The 22,134-nt window shown below is 49.7% G+C and overlaps 1 protein-coding gene across 2 annotated transcripts in view; it reads left to right on the top strand.

Annotated features, from left to right (window-relative positions):
- The window catches only part of CDKL1 (cyclin dependent kinase like 1), a 24,188-nt gene extending 3,010 nt beyond the window's left edge, over nucleotides 1–21,178 (top strand). Inside the window, exons 1-9 of one of the 2 annotated variants that reach the window (XM_006023108.3) lie at nucleotides 1,660–1,716; nucleotides 7,409–7,530; nucleotides 10,593–10,665; nucleotides 12,499–12,589; nucleotides 13,258–13,458; nucleotides 18,318–18,400; nucleotides 19,180–19,236; nucleotides 20,365–20,520; nucleotides 21,016–21,178. In XM_006023108.3, coding sequence (XP_006023170.1) covers nucleotides 1,675–1,716; nucleotides 7,409–7,530; nucleotides 10,593–10,665; nucleotides 12,499–12,589; nucleotides 13,258–13,458; nucleotides 18,318–18,400; nucleotides 19,180–19,236; nucleotides 20,365–20,520; nucleotides 21,016–21,123 — 933 coding nt within the window. In that variant the 5' untranslated portion in view covers nucleotides 1,660–1,674 and the 3' untranslated portion in view covers nucleotides 21,124–21,178. Of the gene's footprint in view, nucleotides 1–1,659; nucleotides 1,717–7,408; nucleotides 7,531–10,592; nucleotides 10,666–12,498; nucleotides 12,590–13,257; nucleotides 13,459–18,317; nucleotides 18,401–19,179; nucleotides 19,237–20,364; nucleotides 20,521–21,015 lie in introns of those variants that run through there. The other variant, XM_025203483.1, reaches the window with a different exon arrangement.
- The last annotated feature ends 956 nt before the right edge of the window (nucleotides 21,179–22,134 follow it).

The following is a 22,134-nucleotide window of genomic DNA, read 5'->3' as shown; positions in this document are numbered from 1 at the left end:
GGTTCAGCAGAGAAGCTGCTGACCGGAAATGCAGACCAGGGTGGCAGAGGGATCATTCAGTAGTCAGAGCGGATGGGGCTGCTTTCTAGGAAGGAAAGCAGGGCGAGATGCTTTTCAGTCTCCCCTTGCTTAGGTCTTCACATCCCATTTCCCAACCTGCAGCAACATTTTTGTATGATCTGTTTTGTTTGCTTAAGAAATCTTTTTTTCAGTTCCATATGCCATGCTGATTGGCGGTGGTGATGGTGATTTTCAGAGTAATTGATAATTACAGGCATTTCTCTTCTGTGGAAGAGGATCTTGGCTGCAGCCCAGGCTGGGATGTGCCAGTAGTCCTGCAGGGAAATGGAGCTGGAGGTTCTCGGCTAGAGGGTCTTGCCCCTCTGCTCAGGGTCAGAGCGATGCCACGTTTGGGGTCAGGAAGGACTTTTACCCCATAGTCAGATTGGTACAAACTGGGGAGGTTTTTGTCTTCCTTGGTAGAGCGGGGCATAGTCCTCTACCTGGTCCCCTCTATCGGGCGCTGGTCAGACCGCAGGTGGAGTACTGCGTGCAATTCTGGGCGCCACACTTCAAGAGGGATGCAGATAACCTGGAGAGGGTCCAGAGAAGGGCCACTCGTATGGCTAAAGGCCTGCAGACCAAGCCCTACGAGGAGAGACTAGAGAACCTGGACCTTTTCAGCCTCCGCAAGAGAAGGTTGAGAGGTGACCTTGTGGCTGCCTATAAGTTCATCACGGGGGCCCAGAAGGGAATTGGTGAGTATTTATTCCCCAAGGCGCCCCCGGGGGGTACAAGAAATAATGGCCACCAGCTAACAGAGAGCAGATTTAGACTGGACATTAGGAAGAACTTCTTCATAGTTCGAGTGGCCAAGGTCTGGAACGGGCTCCCAAAGGAGGTGGTGCTCTCGCCTACCCTGGGGGTCTTCAAGAGGAGGTTAGATGAGTATCTAGCTGGGGCCATCTAGACCCAGCCCTCTTTCCTGCCTATGCAGGGGGTCGGACTCGATGATCTATTGAGGTCCCTTCCAACCCCTAACATCTATGAATCTATGGGATCTCTTGAGAGTGTATTAGGAATCTTTTACACAAGCAAGACGTCAGCTGCCGTGGTTCCCCTGCTTTACCTGTGGCAGGTTCGGGTGTTATGTCTTGTGCTGCATCGGGGTTGATTGGAGTTTTACTAAGAGGCTAGAAAATGGATTTGTATAAGGTTTGGAGAGGAGTGACTCTGCCTCAGGCCAGGAGTAAACTAGATGACCTCTGGAGGTCCCTTCTAGACTGACTTCTCTATAATGCTATCATCTGTATAGTATTTAGTAAACTAAAGGGTCAACACCCCTTATGCTGGCAAACTTGCTCTGCTGGTTTGGGGTGAGGGGCAGGTGGGAGGGTGATGGAGGCTTGCTGGAATAAGGAGTTACCAATCTGATCTGTTCTCTGCAGACACAGCAGGACAGCGGAGAGCAGCTTGGAGCGCTGTAGAGGGGCACCAGGATATCTCACCAGCCTTGCACAGTTTGTCACGGGGTCAGAACCCCAAAGAGCTCTTAATAAGCGGGACCTGAGCCCCACAGAAATGCAGTTTTAGTGGTCAGACTCGGACCACACAGGATGGGGGGGTTGTGAGCCAACCAGGCATGGAGCCACTGACCCTAGTCCAACCCCTGGGATGGAGGCAGGATTACGTCTACCAAGATCATCCCTGAGAGTGGTGGGTCTAACCTGCATGCCCTTCTTCTCTTTTCTAAGCTACCCAACCTACACTGCCCTTAAGTACAGTGCCCCACACTGGACACAGTATTCCAGGGATGCCGTGCCATCATCCTGGTCTTTAATGCAACCATTAAATAGATTTGGGTCCAGGCAGATCCTTATGGAAACCCACTAGATATGTCCTCCCATTTAACAGGAGACCATTGATAACCTAACCTTGATGACACTGATTTCTATAGGATGGTTTGGGTAGGGATGATTCTGCCTTACAAGAAAGACATGTGCCTTGATACGTGAGTGAGGAGGATGCTATAGCTGTACAGTAAAGCCAACGCACATGCCAACAGCGTGCCACAGAGTGTGCAGATGCAATACGTGGCAGCTGCTGGCAGCTGGGAATTAAGAAGGGGGGAGACCTTTGCAGGGCTGTCTGACCCCTCTCCCTCTCACAGAGACAGCAGTAAACCCCTTGGAAACAGCCATGTCTCCTTAAACCCCACTGCAGCAAACACGGGTATTGTTTGGATGAATGGCAGATTTATGGGGACTTTGTGCGCACAGCATGGGCTCAGGCTAGACAGATCTGTTAGAGCCTGTGGTGCGCAGTGGCCTTGTCAGCAAGAAGCTGATGCTTCGATTAGCAGACGGCCGTGATGTGCCCCGTGCTGATGTCTCCCCTGTGCAGCTCTGGGAGCTTGTGAGCAGGATAAAATGTCTGTCATGCAGGTGTTGGGAGCTCAGCATGTGGTACATTTTGTGGCTGCTGGGGGCAGTGAATTGCATCACATAGTGTTTCCTGCTTGTAGAAAGCAGGCTGGATTTAAGCTGCTGCTTACTGAAGCGTATACATCTCTGATTTCGTTTATAAGGTGCTTCTCTACTCTGCCTTCTGCCTGACTTCAGACTAACATGACTAGCCACCTCTGCCTGTGTCTCACTTTTTCCCCACACACACACACACACACACAGACCACATGCATACATGCCAGCCCGCACTTTTGACATTGTGGGCGCATCTACACGTTCATCAATGCACTGTAGTTACTGCATGTTAAGTTTAGTACTTGGATAACCAAGAACTAAATCAATGAGCAGTAATTTGAGTTACTGCCCAGTAGCACCGGTGCACGAGTTTTTAGTGATGCTTTCTGTGCTGTAGCTTAATAAAACTGCACAGTAGCATATTAGCATGGGTTTTGCCTGGTATGCTGCTGCATAGTGTTATTAGGCTACTGCGCAGTAAGCGTCCTGTGTAGATGCACCCTGTATATCTTAGTCAGCTAGACATGAAAAACAGCAGCAGCCACCAAAGCATCCAAAGAGGCTGTTCTTTCCAGCAAATAGTGCAGTGCTCTGACTTTCACCTCCAGAGCCTCCAAAAGCAGTCCCATCTCTGGCATGCTCTGTCTTGGGTTTCTGCCTTACTGCAGACTGAATTGGTGGGCATGAATAACCTCTGCTGTAGAGTTGCATTTCACTGTCTGAGCTACAACTGTGAGAAACAACTGGCCCTTTACTGCCATACTGGGATTGCAGTGAGTCCTAGATGAAAACTGGAATTGTCAGCAACCTCTCTCCCCCCAGGGTTAACAGAATAAGTGTGAGACTGGTACAGAACTGGCTCAAAGGGAAACAAGAAAGGGTAGAGGGGCAGTATTGCAGAGGCAAATGCTGGGGTGGATGGGGGTTACTAGCCAAGTTCCTCCAGGATCAGTCCGGGGACCAGTTTCATTTAAAAACCTCATTAATGACAGTGGTGTAGGTTGTAGCCGTGTTGGTCTAAGGACGTAGGAGCCAAGGTTCTTTGGGTAAAGATGTAAGATTTACCCAAAGAACCTTGTCATTAATGCCAGTAGCACAGAAAGCTACTGCTAAAATTTGCTGATAAGGTAAAGTTAGGAGGCAACTTCAGTACAGAAAAGGACATAGATACCACACCGAAAGACCCGGATGTCTTTGACGACTGGAATCATCAAAAAAGGGATTACATTTGGTAATGTGAAATACAAGGTTGTGTGCATAGGGATGAATAGCAAGAATTTTGGCTGTAAGCTGGGGCTTAACTCTTGGGAGTAATGGAGGAGCGGAGAGGCCTGGAGTGGCTTTGAGCCAGCAATGAGATGCATCTAGGATTGCATTTACCTTTTCCATGGCCGTATCAGGAGAGATATTTCCAATACAGATAGGAGAGATCAGTACTGCTGCGATAAGTGCCTGGTGAGCGGGTGGAACACGGTGTACATTTCTGGTCACTCATATTCAGGAAAGATGAACTCAAACTGGATCAGGTCCAGGGAAGAACTAGGACATCCAGCGGAGTGCAGAGCCAGTTCACTGGGAGGATCTTGTTCACCCAACCACAACAAAGGCCATGGTGGCTGCCTGCATCTTCATCAGGGGCCTGTTTCAGGGGGTGGACAGTGTTGGCACAAGGACACATGGATGTAACATGGCCAGGAATAATGGCGCACACTAGAAAGTGGTTTCTAAGCCTTGGAGGCTTTGGGATCTCCCTTCTCTGGGAGAAGTTAGGGACAAACATATAAGCTGGTCTTAATTAACTGAAAGAAGGAGTTGTCTGACATGACTGCTGGCAGTAGCGGGGACCTGGGCTCCAACCTCTGCTCTTATCTCTGCCACATTACATCTGGAAGCAGAGGCTGAGTGACTGTTTGCACCTCCCAGGAGGTTTCAAGCCATTTCCTTCTAGAAGTAAGTGCTCCTCTGAAATGTGAGCCCAGACTGGGTTTCAGTTACAGGGGCAGGCCCTTAATCTGTCCTGGGAACAATCTTCATTGTTGCTTTCTGAATGGAGGAAAAGATATAAGAACCTGGAGGTAAAATAACTGAAAAGTGCATGCTTATTTTTCAATTAAAGACATGAAAGATCATTTCTTGCTCCTCCAGTGACCCAGGGCTCCCTCTGCCCCACTCCCATGCAGTCATTCGTGAGGAGCTGGCTGCTGGACAGGATGTGATGTGGTTTGGTTTGAACTGGAACTGGAACTGCACAGGGCACCCATTTGCGTGTCACCCATGCTCGGTGTGGCTTGCTGTCCCTCATGGTGGCTGGACCACATGGGCTGTAGCAGACTCAAGCCTCCTCGAGCTCTCAAAGCTGGGTCTTCCAGCTCCAATGTTTTTGTTGACCCAGAAGCGATGCCTTTGATGCCCAGTGCTGCCAGTCCAACCTTGGGCATTGTGCTATGTCAAAAAGTTATTTTAAAGACAAAGTGGGAAGATGGAGGAACAGAGAAGTTTATGGAGGAGAAGGGGTAAAGGGCTTGCCTTGGGATATGCCTCTGTATTTTCCCTGTGAGTTGAGTTCCCCGTTTCCCCTTTCTCTTCTCTTCCAGGCTGCTTGTGCTTATTCTCCTTCATCTGCAGCAGAGTCTAAAGATGGTGTCTTTGATGCTAGCAAGTGGTATGAATTCTCAGTACAGGAGCCCCAGCTATCCAGAGGGCTGAGAGAGAGGCATGCACCGTGTAGGGTAGTGATGACTAGAAAACCAGCTCCATAGTCCATTGGAGCACATCACTTTGTATACCTGGACTCTCACCTGTCTGTCCATGGATAAGTACCTTGCAGCCCTGAGCCCTTTGGTGAGGAGCTGCTTCCATTGCCATAACCAGAGCGTCCTGTTGGGCCGTTCCCTGGAGCCAGCCACAGGTGAGCGAGGTCAGGCTGAGGCAGGAGAGCCCAACCTGTGGCCAGTGGGGTGCTGAAATGGCACCTGTGACTGCCCTCCAGGCCGTTGCATCTCATCTACAGACCGAGGTGGATCTCACATCTGCTGGTCTCTGCATCCAGTGTGTAGGGCAGGGGGCCCAAGCAGCCCCTTACATGCTAGATCTGCCAGCCTGGAAGGGAAAAGACACAGGTTCCCATATTTTTCTCCTTTAAAGGAGAATTCATTTTTAAAGTTTATTGATCCATTTTTAAAGTTTGTTCATGACCCTTTCATATATCCTGACAACCCATGGTTTGAAAAACACTTCTCTAAAAGGTATGTTAGCCTGTCGTTGCAGTGCCCATGATATGGTGTGCTCTTGCTGTTTTCTATGCAATCTAGTGCCTCTTCTGGTTGTTGCCTTGCATTGAGCTGATAGTGTTTTTTCACTGAGCTGTCTAGAGTGAAGCCCAGGTCCTCTCTCTCATTACACACAGTTGTATAGACTCCAAAACCAAGTGTGAATATTTTCCACTGTGCATTCACCTTGCACTTTATCTAATTCCATTCCCAGTTGCCAAGTCCTTAGAGACTCTTCTGAGATTCCTTGCAGTCTGGACTAACCTGAGCAATTATGGTCAGCAGTCACCCTGCTGCTCACACCTTCCCCAGACTATTCACCAATGCATTCAAAGCTGGGACTAACTCAGATCTTTGAGGAGGTCTCCTGGGGTGAAAGATTGCTTCTTCCATCAAGCAGCCCACACCAGGACGTGAGTCACTTTGAAGCATGTGAGCAGGTCCGGTGGAGCCAGGGTGGGACAGCTTATCTGATTTAAATGACACGTGTGTCTGTGGCTTTGCTGGGCTTGGGGACTGGTTCTGTTTTCTGTCTAAGGTAAAAAAAAAATCCAAACAACTTTGAAAACAACCTTAAATGTTCCCATTGAAGACCCAGTTTTGAGAGCTTGAAGAGGCTTATGAGTCTGCTGCAGCCCACGTGGTCCAGCCACCATGGGGGACAGCAAACTGGGAATTGGTACAGCAGTCTCCTATTGCAACATGCCACCTAAGAGATCCAGAAGTGTTGCAGCCAACCATGGGGTAAGCCTTAGCTTCCAACTGTTTAGCGAAGGAAGCCGCTCGTGCCAAAGCCTGACTGCGCTGCATGAATTGGCTGAAGAAAATAACAACAACCACAAAGCTCAGTAGTGTAAGAGTGATGCTGTGGCCATGATGGTCCAAACATTATGTGAAAGGCAAGGATTTAATCACTTAATAACACATCTCCTTGCTGACCTCTTCCAGGTGTGAACAGGGATCAAGCGAAGCCGGGATGGGGCATTTCAGCTCTGCTGTGGGGGGTGGGTCTTGGGGTCTTTGCTCCAAAGCACATCCCTGCCTTTATATATAAATGTGATTTTCATGGCTGTAAGGTCTGGTTGCACAGGCCTTCCCCAGCCTTTGTCTGGTGCCCTGTTCTGCGGCAACCTGGGACTGGAAGGAACTGGATGTGATTATGACACATGACCATGCCATAAACACTGCCCATGTTTGTCCCTCCACCCCAACACGGACACGCTTACCCGCATCTCAGAACAGACTTGGGGTTGTTGGTACAAAACCTCTCCTGTAGGCTGCAGAAGGGAACGGAGCAGGCAAAGGGCTCGTTAGGGAGCTCTGTCACCCCTCACCAGAGTGTCCGACCCCTGACACTGCCAGAGAGGACATTTTATCTTGCGGGGAGAGAAATTTACCCTTTGTCTCCCTGCACCTTTGCCTATAGGTATTTTTTGTTTTCAGGCCAACTTCTCGGAGGAATAACGAAGCTTGGGAGCAGGCCATCATTGTGCAGGTCACCCTCATCTCCAGCTCCATAATTCACGGTGTCTGTATTTTTAAAACAGGGAGCTTTTACCAGGCAGAAGCTTTGGTGTCTCTTCCCCCTGCCTTCTCAGACCCAGCACCAGGTTCTGTAGCTGGGTCAACCCCTTATGAGATCTCTGCTATGTTTTACAGCAACTGAAGCACCCCAACCTGGTCAACCTGCTGGAAGTCTTCAGGAGGAAGCGGAAACTCCACCTGGTCTTTGAGTACTGCGACCACACGGTGCTCCACGAGCTGGACAAGCACCCGCGGGGGTGAGTAGTGGGTACTGGGCTTCGATTGGGGTCTGGCCCCCACGTCTGACTGGAGCTAGGGAGAGTCTGTGGTGGTGTTTATTGTGGTGGAGCAGGTCTGCTGGCGCAGTGTCCAGGCAGCACCGGGTTACCGTGGCTTAGCAGTGTTGTCCAGAAGCATCACTCGAGTGCCTGGGAGTGCTGTTGCTCGGCGCGCCTCACCAAGGAGACCACGTCGCCAGGCCAGAGCATGTGGAGTGATCTTTGGCTGGCTCGGGAGGGGAGCCAAGGGTTTGAGAGGACCTGAGAGGAGCACACAGCTCTCCCGTTTACAGGAGAACATGCCACGCTCGCTGGGGAGCTGCGCCTGCTTACACTTTCAGTGTGTTCTCTTCTTGGCAGGTGTTTGGTGCTGGCTCTGCCCAGCCCCTCTTCTCCCCCAGCTCCCCTGTGGGATCGTGGCTGATCTGTGGTAGAAACAGGGCCTTCATCTGCCTTTGATACACGAGAAGAATTCCCGGCAGCCCAGTCTGGACCGACGGGGAAATAGCATGGGGCTGAGATCTCCTCGTCCTCAGGAATGGTGGCTCTAGCCTTCGGATTGAAGCCCAGTGCCAAGCTGGCCTGTGAGAAGCCTGCACAGGCTGCCTGGTAGCTGTCTAGCATTGCACCAGAGGTCCAGAGTCCCTGGATGATTTGGGTGGAATATGAGGACAAGCTGATCAATTCAGAGTGGGGAAATACTGCTATAGGCTGCCTGGGGCTGTTGGGAACCTGTGGAGGTGTCCAGAGCAGGTCAGCCCAGCCTCTGCAAGGGTGATGTGATACTCGATAGATCAGTGGTTCTCAACCTTTTTTGTACCAGGACCTATTTGTAAACATCAATGCCCAGTCCCAACCCAGTAAAGACTGTAAGTTGAAAACTGCCCCCTGCCCCTGCCAGTGCAGGGGGGAGGTGTTAGTCACTTCTGGGACACTCCTCCCCTCATTCCATGTCTATAGATATATTCTCCTGCCCAGTTTTATTCTTCTCCAGTCAACTTTATTTCCAAGTCCCCCAAAGCCTTGTGCCTTGTGTGTGCCTGCCCCCAAAAACCCCACAGGAAGTCAGAAGTGCTTCCCTCAAAACAACTGCTTTCTCAAAGCAAGCACCATGCGAGCAGGGGAAAGAAAACCTTGGTCCTGCCAGCCCCTTCGGTTGTTTGATGTGGTATAACATGTCTCGAGGGAAATGTATGGCCAGGAGCGATGCCTGGTGGTTCAGTGCTATGGAAATGCTAAGCCCAAGTTGATAAATCATTCATGGGCCTTGCACCTAGAGGAGTGGCCAATAGGAGACACACTGAAGGGTTGAGCGGACAAGAGCTCCCTTCACTGGCACAGAGCCCCAGCAGAAGGATTGGACATGCCTGTGGGAGATTAGCCAGAGAGGAGCTTCTCTTCCAGACTCGCTAGAGACCCTATACTGGGAACATACAACAGTCACAGGGAAGATGCATCCAGTGCACAGAAATTCAGTCCTGCAGTTTGAGCACGTAACAGTTTTTATGTAGGCTAGATAGGCCACACGCTCTGCTTTAGAAAGACCTCGGGGTTTGCTGCTCTGAATGGACAGGTCTTGAATCAGAGACTGGGTTTGTACTGGAGCCAGTGTGTATGGTTTGGGGCATAATGGAGCTAATGACAGGCCCCAGGGCTCAAGCAGTTGGAAGGACTGGTTAGAACAGGAGTGAATGCTGGGAATCAAACCAGAACAAGCAAAAGTCTACACAGCGCTGGGGAGCTGAGAGGAGGCAGGATGGGGAGGTTGAGCAGGAGTCTGGACAGAGAGGGCTGGGAGCATTGGTCTGACCAGTGTGACGCTGCTTATTGCTAGGCTAAGAAATCAGGCTTGTTACTTTGGAGGAAGGGAGGATTCAGGGAAGGGTTTTTTATAAGACAACAGAGGTCTGCAAGACCTGAAAAGAAAAGGCCTGAGATTGCCAACTATGGCAATCTCAGCTCTGGCTTTCCTCGTTGTGCTGGAACCTTTGAATGTTTGAGGATGTGTGAACAAAATGTCGCGCCCTAACTTTTAAAAAGACCTCCCTTCTCCAGAATGCGAGTTGGGCATTGCAGATAAATGATGGCTGGGGAGAGACGAACAAAGCCCAAGTTCGACACAGCAGATAAAAATCACTTCCCTTCTCCTTTGCTCAATTATCTCTCTTGCCTCCAGTAACCTGATTACATCATGAGGCTGCCTGGTGCCACGGTATCTCTGAAACCCTCCTGCAGCTGCAGACTGGCTGCTTGGCATTTCCAGCTCTATTTCAGCAGAGCTAATGATGCCAGGGCAGGTGAACAGGGAGCACAGCCACAGGACAGGAGTCACTGTTTGCTACTGGTTCGTTATGTGGTTGCCAGTGGACAGGCATGAAGTTGGCCCCATCCAAGTGGCACCAGAAAGCCTGGGAGTGCTCTCAGCTGCTGCAAATTTTTCTTATCTAGTCATCGTAAATTAAAATGGCAAGCCCTTGTGGGGGCTGTCTGAGTCGGCTTGGTGCTTGGGAAGTAAATGGGGCTTTTTGGAGAGACCCGCAAGTTGCTGTAGACTCCATGGTTGGGTTGGAGTCTGAGCTCTAGAGAAGAGGCCTGCATGCCGGGAGGGTCTCTGTAGAGCTGCCTACTGGGCTGCTGGCAGGAGAGGAGTCAAACCACTGCTAGACATCACCTCTGTTGTCAGCAGTGGGAGGTGACTTCTCTGTTTTCCTGTCCCCTGCGTTGCAGAGCAGCTCAGGGAGGGCTAAACTCTGGTCTTGTACGGTGTTTGGTCTTAGCAAAGTCTGCCTGTGTGTGTTCTGTGGCATTTGCACTTCTGGTTTGGTTTTGCCTGCAGACGCTGTTAAATGGTGCTGCATTTCAGGGCATCCCCCTCTCACCTGCAGCACGGCTTCAGATTTTCCCTAAGTAATAATAACAATGAGCAGAGAGAGGAAGCCAGGCAGGAGGCAGAGCAGAGATCTCTTATAGACTAGCCATGTCAGACCTGCATAAGCTTCCAGGAGCCTGAAAACACCCTCCTTGTGCTTCTTTTCCAACAGGGTGCCTGAGCACCTCGTCAAGAGCATCACGTGGCAGACACTCCAGGCTGTGAACTTCTGCCACAAGCACAATGTAAGTCCCACAGACACTGGTGGTGATAGTCCTGGGGTGGCCTTGAGGGTGCATGTGTCCTGCTACCAGCTCTAGGGGCCTTCATCTGTCAAAGCTGGCCAGGCGACCTTCAGGTGTTGTAGGAAATGTGTTTCTGGAGCGTAGCCACATGCTCTTGATGAGGTTTGTTTGCTCAGGGTTCCAGACCTCGGGTTCACTGCCCGACAGTGATCGGAGCAGTAACTTGAGCTTGCCTTCCAGTCCAAAGAGCAGCTTACGGCAAAATGCCCATGTCACCAAGCCTGGCCGGAGCTGCAGAACACAGGCCTGGCATTAAGTAGCATAAAGCCTGATCCAGCTCCCATTGATTTCGGTGAAAGCCTGTCTCTTGACTTCAGCAGGCATTGGCTCGGACACCGGGTGAAAGGATACATGATTAAATATGCCAAGACTGTGGAAGGATCTGCAGAAATCCTCTGACTTCTGACCAGTGCTGTTAGTGACAGGCTGGGTAAAGCATGCGGTGGAAGCCTTTGGGGGAGAGGGGGACTTGATTGTTGGGTGGACTCCTTCCTTGCAGTCATATTCCTTCTTTTGCTTTGCCTGTCAAGGCCTGAGAGTGCAATGCAGGGCCGGAGACCTCTGGAGAGAAGATTTTGTCTCCATGTTGAACCACAGGAGTGGCAGCTGACCGGTCTGACTCACAGGACTGTGCACTTGCTCACTCTCTCTCCCTTCTGCTCCCCTCTTAATGGATGGATTTTGGAGACATGTGGAGTGTACTTCGTGGAGTTTAAAGCCAGAAGGAATCACTAGGTCATTGGTTTTAGCCTGCTGTGCATCACAGTATATGCATGTCACCTAAATACCCTTAGAGGACTGAATTATAAGCTGCTGCCTCAGGACAGATGAGACCACAGTGCTCCCAGACTGACTCATGCTTTATAAAAAGAAAAAAAAACCCACCCCAGGTCCTTGCCAATCCATCTGGGGGAAATCCAGATGTGAAGACCAGTTGGCCCTGGAGCACGTAGGCAAGGCGCACTCGCCAAGCATTGGAAAAAGGGGTTCTTGTGTCATTCAAGCCCTGCTGCAGAATATCCCTCCTGCAGGTGACTAGCTGGGCTCTGGCACACTCGGTGTGATCAGCCTGTATTGTGAGGCCAGGCTGCCAGTGCTGTGCATGCTGGGGCAGTGCAGGAAGCCCAGGGAGCGGCATGGCTATGAGGGAAGGGGGCAGGCCGGGGGTTCATAAAATGCACACGGCCAGTCCAGAAAGAACCACTACAACTTCCTCCTCTCAAGCCTTGGCCCTCTTCTCCCCACCCCTATACAAACCACAGACTTTTCCTCAGAGCACAGATGCGTGTCACTCCTCTGGCTGATCTTTGTTCTCAAGAATCCAAGTGAAGGTGATCCTGCTTCCCTCCCATTCTTAATTGGTCCCATACTCAATGCCCTCACTGCTAGGAAATTGCATCTTCTTTCAGGACTAACCTGGCATATATTCACTGTCTTCTAGTCTTCATCTTTTTCAGCAGGGTCAAAAGTCCCCCCCCACTGCCAGATCTCTCCTTCCTGTACAAGTACCGGGTGATGAAGTCACCAGCTTGATAAGCTGAGCTCTGTAAGCCTTGCCTTGTCAGGCTCAGCTTTGGGTGCTCAGATCACTTTTCAGGCCCCCCTTTGGAGTCTCTCCAGTGTTTCCATGCCAGGCATGGGCCCCAGGGTGGGGTGCAGGAGCGGTCTCCTCAACGTGGTGTTCTCAGGGGCAAGCTCCCTGCCACCAGTCCTTTCTTCCTCCAAGTGGAGTAGTGGAGTGCTCACCCCTGACCCTGCTGTCTGTTCTTGCAGTGCATCCACCGCGACGTGAAGCCGGAGAACATCCTGATCACCAAGCAGTCGGTCATCAAGCTTTGCGACTTTGGATTTGCTCGCATCCTGAGTAAGTGCTGGTTTCTGTGGCCTGTGCTAGAGCTCAAAGGAAGCATTTGCCTGGGCACCTACATTGTGGTCCAGACTTGCTTTGTCCTCATGTGACGTTTGTGCACGGCAACTCTCTTGTGAGGCTGGCTGGTGTTTACAAGGAAACACAGGTTGTGGGTGTGTTTTCACAGAAGAGTCTCAAGTGGGATCTTGAGAACCCCAAGCTAGATGTAAATGAGCTGACTTGGATGCCTGGGGCAGGCCAGCCTTGCCTGCACAGAGCCTGGCCTGGACTGCACTGCGGTCTCATGACTGCAGTGTGGGTAGACTCAGAGTCTCTGTGCTAGACTGGCCTGTTCTGCAAAAGGTCCTATCCCCTTGGGAGTAGTGGCTTCACTTTTCCTGTAACAGTAACACCCGCTCCCAAGCCCTGTGTCCAGTCTTGGAACATCTGGTCCAGAAAAGCCCCACACAGGCTGAGGTCTGGCTTTCACTGGGCAGCACCACAGGGCTGGTGTTCAAGGGTTTCCTCAGAGCAGGAGTGGCCGTGAGCATGCACAGCAGCTCTACCTCATGGCTTTCAGGTCGGTTACAGTCATTCTGCTGGTACCTGAAACGATGAACAAGGTACTTGCTGCACTTAAGAATCCTGACACCCCGGTCCTGTCTTTCCTTACCCCACTCCAGCTGGACCCAGTGACTATTACACAGACTATGTGGCAACCCGATGGTACCGTTCTCCCGAGCTGCTCGTGGGAGATACTCAGTATGGCCCTCCCGTGGATGTCTGGGCTATAGGCTGCGTTTTTGCAGAGTTGCTCTCTGGTGTCCCTCTGTGGCCTGGCAAATCAGATGTCGACCAGCTGTACCTAATCAGGAGGACACTGGGTAAGTGTCCCCTGGGTGATGCACTTGAGGTTGTGCTGATTTCTAACTCCTTGAATGGCATGATCGCAGAAATGGTGCATGTAGCTGCTACACAAGGCTATCATGATAAAGTCTGACTCCAACAGACCCAGAGAGGTAGGGGGGGTGTGTGTATTGGGAAACCCTCAAGTTAACCCCTCACAGCTGAAATCACCATTCCTTTGCTTTTGTTGCATTTTATTCCCTGTTAATGCAGTGGCCTGACCTTTGAGCCTCAGAAGGAAAGGCTGTGCCTGAGAGCAGCGTGATGATCACTGTGCAAATACACTTGAGCTTCCCGGTAACATGCCGGTGAGAGGTCCTGACTGAAGAGCAGCAATGACTATGCTAATAGAGACATTGCAGCTCCCTTTTCAATGAGCTCCAGCACCACATAGGTCATGGCAGACCCACTCCTGACAGCAACCCAGCACCAACAACTCCCACCAGCATGAATGGGCATAGAGGCAACCCTTGTGAGAACAGTATTTTAATGAGGGTCCCTTTATAAGCACATAGAGCTGGACAGGGACATCGAGTCAAGTCCCCTGCCACCAGTGTGACCTAGAGGAAGAATTCCTTCCTGAACCCATGTTTACTGAATGGTGTGACCTTGATTTCCAGCTTGACAGTCTATGATTGGAAGGACAAGATCCTTCAGCCAGGAATCTCTGGGTTTTCTAAGCAGTGGTAGGAGCACCAGTTAATCCCAGTAATCTTGGAAGTGGCCAACCTCTCAGTGCTTCAGAGGGAGGTGAAAAAAGATTCTGTATTTCCTGTTGCCTTCAGTGAGAGGGGATGGTTTTCCTGAGCACCTCTTGTTTAGGGGCTCTTTACACATGTGATTGCAGGTTCATATGTGCAGGGTGCCAGGTGCTACCCAGGCATTCTTGCAGCCATTTTTAAAGGGCTTACATTAGTAATTCCATTGCCAAATCATTTTTCCAGTCTCTGGAAGCGATGTCAAAGGGTGGTTTGGGTTTTTTTTTTTAAGGGGCTGCATGAATCATGTGGAAACGTGGAATTATGAAGGTTGCTTGCTCAAGTTAGAAAGCTGATTGTGGTTCCATTGCCTTTGGAAACCCTTCATATTTGCCCATCAAGCATGTTCAAGAGATCAGCCTTTGCTGGAAGAAATACTTCCTCACCGGGAGTGACTCTGATGTTCAAAGAGGTGACAACAAATGTTGAGTATTGTTTTAAGCCCCAAACCTGCAACCGGTTCCACACTTTGACCAGGTTTCACCTGCATGGAGCTCACCGGGCCTTCCAGACCTTATAGCGCAACATTCAGTGAGTTAAGGGTGCCCATGGAGGATGGAAATGAGGGCACATGATTTACATACATGGGCAGCTTTGCAGGCAGGGGACACTTGTGGTGAACACTGCCCAAGCTGGCAGCGCAGCACCCTCTGTCTCCTGCCAAATGAGGGATAGGGGCTGAATGTTGTGATCTGGTCATGAACAGGTTCCTCATGGCTTTGGTTCCTCACAGCCCTGGAGTCCAGATCACACTGTGGGAGCAGCAGTTGGGAACTCCTTTTTAGGTCCCCGAAGCAGGTAAGAATCCCCCAGCTCTTGGCACCCTCTCCCTTCCCCTCCATGATCAGCAGCATCTCCCTCCCCTCCACAGCTACTTCTTGGGGTTCAGGTAGGGGAGACCCACCTGGTGCTGCTGCTGTCCCTAGCTGACACGTGGGTGGGGGAGCCCTACAGCTGCTCCTGCCCTGCTCTAACCAGGCTGCAGGGAGCAGCTGCATGGGGAGCTGAGCTCCACCAAGGACAGCAGTGGTGACAGGTGGGTCTCCATTTCCTGTGACCCAACAGGCATAATTAGAGAGAGAGCGAGGGGAGTGAATGGGAGGGGAGGGAAGGTAGTGCTGAGCATGGAGAGGAGGGGAAAGGGTGCCAGGAGGGAGGGTTTTTACTTGCTTCAGGGACCTAAAAATAAAGTCCCTGGTTGCTATTCCTGTGGTAGGGTCTGCCTGCCTTTGGTTGAGGGGGAAAGCTGGGAGTGGGGGTGCAGCACCCCCTTTTATAAAATCCTGGATCTGCCTGTTCTGTGGATTATTTGCTCAAGGCCTTCCCTTCCCCCTTAGATACCTCAGATTCCTTGAAGATTCTCCCCTTGGGATCCCCTTTCGACCTCAGAGTGACTTTCATATTTCAGTGTCTGTGCTTCCCAGGGGCTCTGGATGCAATTCTCACCCCTCTGGCCCATCTAGGCTTCTCAGTGTGCCTGTCACAGTGGTACCTGAATGCCCTGGGCCTAATCCAACATCCCTGTGAATTTCTAACCGAGTGCTGTGCTGTTGCTCAGGCCACTGCTAACTTGGGCAGAGGCTGGCAACAGTATGACAGGAGCTGTTCTCATGGGTCCGGTCCCTGGATCCCCCCACTCTCTTCACAAGCATTCGGGGTAGGCCTGAATGACCAGCGGGTCATCCTGGCCAGAGCTTTGTTTTCAAGGATGGAAAATTATATAGGAGCTTTTCCTTAACGTTTAGCAAGAGTTTTGTTCCCTTTACACCGCAAGTTCTCTGGCACAGATGAGATCCACCTCTGTTTTTACCATTAATCTGAACCACGTCAAGGTTTGAGACAGCCCTGGTATTTTTCCAGGAAGAGCAGTAAGCTCCCTGCCTCTGTTAAAGGAATAATTGGATTTGGCTTATCGCCCTGGGGGAGAAATTCCAGGCAAATCCTGCAGAAGATTAGGGATACTTTCATATTTTGTAAAAGCATCTTCAAATGCAAAGGGAGACACTTCGAACAGCTTAGGGTTGAGCTTCTCCCAGCTGTCAGCTGTTTTGCCACAAAGGAAATCGCAGGAGGTTTTGGATGTGGAATGGGTTTTTTTTTTTTAAAAAGCTCGGCGTTCATCTGTCTAGTTGGACTTCCCTTAAAACTCTGCAGTATGGACTAAATTTGCTCTTATTGCTTCTGTTTCACGCTGGTACGTAGCAGGCACAGAGCCGATTCCCAATTCTGGGTGGAGGGAACAAACCTGCTTTTTAATTGTAGTGATTCTTGAATAAATCAAGATTCATATTTTCTGTGGGACAATTTAGAAAACTGTTGGCCTATGAAAAAGATCAAGGAACTAACACACGTGCTATAAAATACACACAGTTTGATTGCTGTGTCCTTGAGTCCTCTCATGCAAGCTTTAAGTCATTTACTCACTTTTAATAATGGGGTTTCAGCTGAGAAGGATTTCCCTGAGCTTTGGAAAGGACTCTGGCTGAGGCAGGAATTACAGAGAAGAAGTAGCGCTGATGTACTAGCTTCTCAGCCTTTTGGCTAAGATCAGTGTAGTGTTACACTGGCTCTCCTTAGTGGCTTGACAGCTTGTTTGCTGCCTGCTGCTCTTTCCTGAATGGAAAGGCTTTGCAAGAAGTTTGCGAAGCCCCCTCGGGGAAGCCTCACATTAGCACCTTCCTCTCTGTGCTGCCTTTCAGCCCATCCTGGCTCCGGAGAGCCCCAAAGGAAGTTTAAAAAAAGTCATCTGATTGGAAGGAGCCTGAGCCTGTGCCCTGCCAGGGGTCAGGAACGGGGAGGAGGGGAGGCCCGTTGTTAGGAGCAGAGCATTTCTCAGGAAAGCTTGGCTTTGAGAGTGCCAAAGCACAGCATCAGTGCTGAGAACCAGGTTGGCACGACAGTCCCTGCCCTCCTAGTGAACAAAGCAGGCCCCGCGCTGCCAGCCCAAAACAAACAGCGGCTCTTGCCAGCTGTTCATCGGGACGGTGGACTGTGCCATCTGGTCCCAGTGCCTGTCGGTTCGTCTTGCCTGAAACGCTTTCAGGCATCCCCAACGGTCCCGTCCCTTGGAGAGCCCTGGACAGGCTGACGGCAGGCAGGAGGCTGAGCTTCCCAGCTCCGCTAGCCTGATCTCACAGCTGCTCGTGCAGCACCCTCTAGCTTCTGCACTGTCCGCACTCCTGCATTTCTGTCCAGCCAGTGCCAGAACTGTGTCTAAGAGCACAAGCGGGACGACAACAGCGGTATTGATGCCTGTCATATCTGTGTGTGTAATAAAGAGGGAAGTACCCCTGCTATTACAAAGTGCTTCACGTTACAGTAGCGAGGTGTCTTTTAGGCTGCAGGGGTCGGACTTTGCCGACACAATGTAATTTCCAAAGAGGTGTTAATACCCAAACTGGTTGTGACTGGGTGGCAGAGTGTGTAAGGAGAGACATAGTTAGCCGTGTGGGAGCCCAGACCATACCGCATGGATAGGATCTGGTGCTCCTACTCTGAAGGTGTTATCACTTCAGCGTAAGGGGAGTTCCCATTAGCAGTATAGGGGCAAGGGCACACAGCCTGACTCTGTCCAGCAGAGCTAGCCAGCTCAGTGCAGTAGTGAGGTTTAAACATGTCTGGTGATCGAGACTTTTAACGAGGGAAGTGCAGAGGGGAAGATTAGTGCTCGTCTCATTACTGATTCTCTCAATGCCGGCATGTCGGTGTCAGACAAGGTTCCTTGGGTGAATCTGATATCTTTTATTAGACCAACCCAAATAGTTGGAAAATAATTATTAAGCAAGCTTTCGGGTTCAAAAACCCTTCATCAGGCTAAGGAAGTTTCAGTAGTTGGTGTGTGCTTAATTAAGCTTGCTTAATAATTATTTTCCAACTATTTGGGTTGGTTTAATAAAAGATATCAGATTTACCCAAGGAACCTTGTCTGCCTGTGTCCTTAGACCAACACGGCTACAACCTACACTCCTGTGGCATGTCGGTGTTAAACTTTTCCCTGCATTGCTGCAGACTAAGCTTGTAAAGTGTGGGCACTGCTAACCTGGGCATGCTAACCTGCTTGTTTGTATTCTTGATCAAAGGGGACCTCATTCCCAGACATCAGCAAGTATTCAGCACCAACCAGTTCTTCAGTGGGGTAAGGATTCCAGACCCAGACAATATGGTAAGGACACTCTGCAGACTCCTAGCAGTTGAGTCTAACGCTACTCAGCAAGTCGCAGGCTGTGCTGTAGAGATCACTGTATGTGGCTAGAGAAGGGTTTTCTGGGGTGGAGAGCTCAAGTGTGGTTCCCAGAGCTGTACACTGAGTTATAGCTAAGCAATAATTGGAGATGTCGACCATATTCTAGGGGATTAATGACCTCCTAAAGCAACAGGTGGCCCAAGCTGCAGTTCAACCTGTTAGTGTGCCCTGTGCAAAGCCCCACACCAAGCGGGTTGTCGCTATTGTAGATAGCAATTAACAACCACAGGCACGTGTCCTGGAGAGGAGAACTTCTCCCACGCTGTCATGTTCAGCTCAAAGATTGAGCTTGTTAAAATCTTTGTAGGCTTAGGGCTATAGACAGACCCCAGCAGCTACGTTTGCTCTCCTGCTGTACAGGATTATTATTCTCCACTCAGAGGCTTTGCCAAGCCCCATTTTGAATGGATCCTGGGTGGAGAGTCTTGGCACATCTGCTTTGAACAATATTTTGCAGGACTAGCTCGCTCCAGTCTGTTATTTTTAACCTGACATTCAGCATATTTCCCTCTGGTCGTTGTCATTCCTTTGCTGTCCCAGCCCCTGCCCTTAATGACAGGCCAGTTCCAGAGCAGGTGTCTAAGCAAGCAGCAGAAGATGCATCATGGTGTGGGAAGCGGGTCATGTAGGAAAGCCACTCAGTTTGGGCACCTGATCCCTGAAAAATGTATGAATAGAATGGCACTTTATTTTTGCAGGAGCCACTGGAGGCGAAATTCCCTAACATTTCATATCCTGCTCTAGCCCTGATGAAGGTAAGCAGACGACAGGCAGTGACGTTCTGAGCTCATCCGTAATGAATGTAGAGAAGCTAAAGAGGTGGCTTAATCCTGGCCTGCAAACACCTGCTCTAGTATTTAATTAATTGATTTAGTATTTAAGTATAATATATATATTTAAGACTTTTGAGAGCGGAGGGCGTCAAGCAGAAAATGAAATAATGAGAACCACCGATTGGAAACTGAAGGTGAACAAATTCAGACTGGAAATAAGGCATAGGATAACAGAAAAGTAGGGCCTTGTGAGGTCATCTAGTCCAGCCCCCTGCTCAAGGTAGGATCGTCCCCGACTAAACCGTCCAGCCAAGTGTCTGTCCAACCTGCTCTTGAAAACATCCAAGGCCGGAGATTCCACTTCTCTAGGCAGTCTGTTCCAGTGCTTGGCCACCCTCGTAGTCAGAAAGTTCCTCTTCATCTCCAATCTCAATTTCCCTTACTGCAGTTTGAGGCCATTACTCCTAGTCCTCAAAGCCCCCTATAGCCATAGAGAATGGGCTGTCTCCATCCTCTCTGTATCACCCCTTGGGGATTTGAAGACTATTATCAAATCCCCCCTGTCTTCTCCAGATTAAATAACCCTGATTCTTCCAACCTTTCCTTGTAAATCATGCTTCCTAGGCCCCTAATCATTTTTGTTGGTATGCAGTGAGAACAGTTGGACAACCTGCGTAAGGACAGGGTATCCTCCCTCGCGTGGAGTCTTGATTTACATTAAGGTTGAATGTCTTCCTGAAGGATCTGCTCTAGCTCACGTGGAAGTTGTGGGCTGGATGTAGAAATTACACAGGATGTTTTGTGGTCTGTAATTTATAGAAAGTCAAACAAGATGGTCTGTTCTGGTAGGAGATTCTGTTAATTTCTTTCCATGTTGCAGAAGTAGGAATTATTCAGTGTTAACCCCTTGTGTGTGTGCGTGTGTGTGCGTGCGTGCCATGGTTTAGGGAATTCTGTGGTGACTGTTAACACTGGCACCTCCAGAGGCCTGGAGCTTGTTCTTTTTAAATGGCATGTTCGTTAAAACCAGCTGCTTTTATCAGCCATCCTGCAATGAGTTGATAAGCGTTGTACCGTTCATCCCTGTGTGGTTCTCTACTGTTTTCTAAGGGCTGCCTTCATATGGACCCTGCTGAGAGACAAACCTGTGAGCAGCTACTGCAACACCCATACTTCGATGGCATTAGAGAATCAGGAGAATTGGGAAAGGAGCATGAAAAAGCTGCTCGGAAGCCAGCCAGGGCAACACGAAAGCACATGCCAGGGGTAAGACTTGTCAGCAATAAATGTACCATGCTTAGGAAGGGAGCTGGTGTTCTTGTAGCTTCTAGCACGTGGAGTTTAGTTTCTCACACCTGCAGTGTCTCAAGATAAGGACCCCTAAATCAGACCCAGCCATCCAAGGGCTCCCCTTTGCTCCTATGGCCCCGGTTCCCACAACAGCTTTCTTCCCTGCTGAAACTTGATGGTAATCGGAGGGTTGTCAACTTGGGACGTAGCACATTTCCTAGCTGCTGCCCATTCATATGTTCTAAGACTAAGCCAATTCCCCCAATCCTCTGCCACGTGATCGATGGATAAGACCCATGTTCTTCTTGCCCTAGGTAAGTGGAAGGAGCTGAGTTACAGAACAACAAATAGTACATACCTGAGCAACGTCTCCAGAAGTGTATAACTATTTTATGTGGGGCAGATGTATTTGATTGGATTAGCCTGCTTCACATTCCTATGAAAGCACAAACTCTGTCCTTTCTTCTTTAGCTACAACACCTTCCTCAGTTAACCAGCAGTAACGTGTTACCAGCTTTGGATAACAAGAAGTATTTTTCCAACACAAGAAAACTGAACTACCATTTCCCCAACATCTGAGAAGATCCAGGCCACTACTGACAACTAAACTACAAGCCCTCCAGAATTAAAAAAAAAAAAAAATTGAGGTGAAAAACTAAACTGACATAAACGCTATGATATGGATGTGAGTGATCTGTAAAGCTACTTGTTAGGGGACATCAGAGGAAGGAAAATCCTGCATAGAGCGTGCCCAAAGCTGTTAATCAGTGTTCTGTGTACAAGGAAAACACTGTTATGTTGCTTTTATTTGTGATTGTATTGTAGTTTGGGATTCCTGGGAACCAGTGCTTACAGTGTGTGACACTAATAACGTGCATCTACTGCCTGTATTGAAGACTTTGCAGTCAAATCACGTGCATGCCAAACAGGTTTGTTCCAGAAAGCCCTGTTCTGTCAGAGTGGTAAAATAAACCAGTCTGTGACTGTATTACAAAGCAGGAATAATAGATCCAGCAAGGAATAGATCCAGCAAGGACTCGTGCACAGGCTGCGCTGCGTTCCTGTGAGCAGGGAGTCCTACCTGAGGAACCTGCTACGTTCTGCAGGACTGGGCCAGCAGGCTGTCGTGCTAACTGCATCAGCCACTCGTTTGGATGAACTTGCTGAAATCCAAGTATTTGTAGTGTTGCCCCAGGTTGTGCACTTCAGATAGGAAAAAGAGCATTAGAAAGAGCCAGGATAAATAAATGTAGCAGAATGCCCCGCAGGCAATGTTATCACTTGTGGAGAGAATAAATGTAATTAATAATACCATGGTCTTGCTTTAGACTAGATTTTACAGGACTCCTGCCTCTGTCTTCTTAGCGTTATCCAAGAGGCAAGGATTTCTTAGGGCGATAGCTTTCTATTGGACCAGCTGCATAGTTGGGAGAGTTAGATAAGCTTTTGAATGCAAGATACTCTTCATTGGGTCTGAGCAGCTAAAGGCTGCAGAGTATAGTATTATCCAGTGGTTTAATTTGATGTTTTGCTGTTGACCCAGTCGTTTCTCTGTAACTTTGCAGGTGTTGATATTGCCCAAACAATCCC

The sequence above is a fragment of the Alligator sinensis genome, unplaced genomic scaffold (genome assembly GCF_000455745.1).
Source record: "Alligator sinensis unplaced genomic scaffold, ASM45574v1 scaffold50_1, whole genome shotgun sequence".
In the NCBI taxonomy this organism is placed as follows: domain Eukaryota; kingdom Metazoa; phylum Chordata; order Crocodylia; family Alligatoridae; genus Alligator; species Alligator sinensis.
Note: the sequence above shows the minus strand (reverse complement) of the source record. Positions and strands in the feature narration are given on the sequence as shown.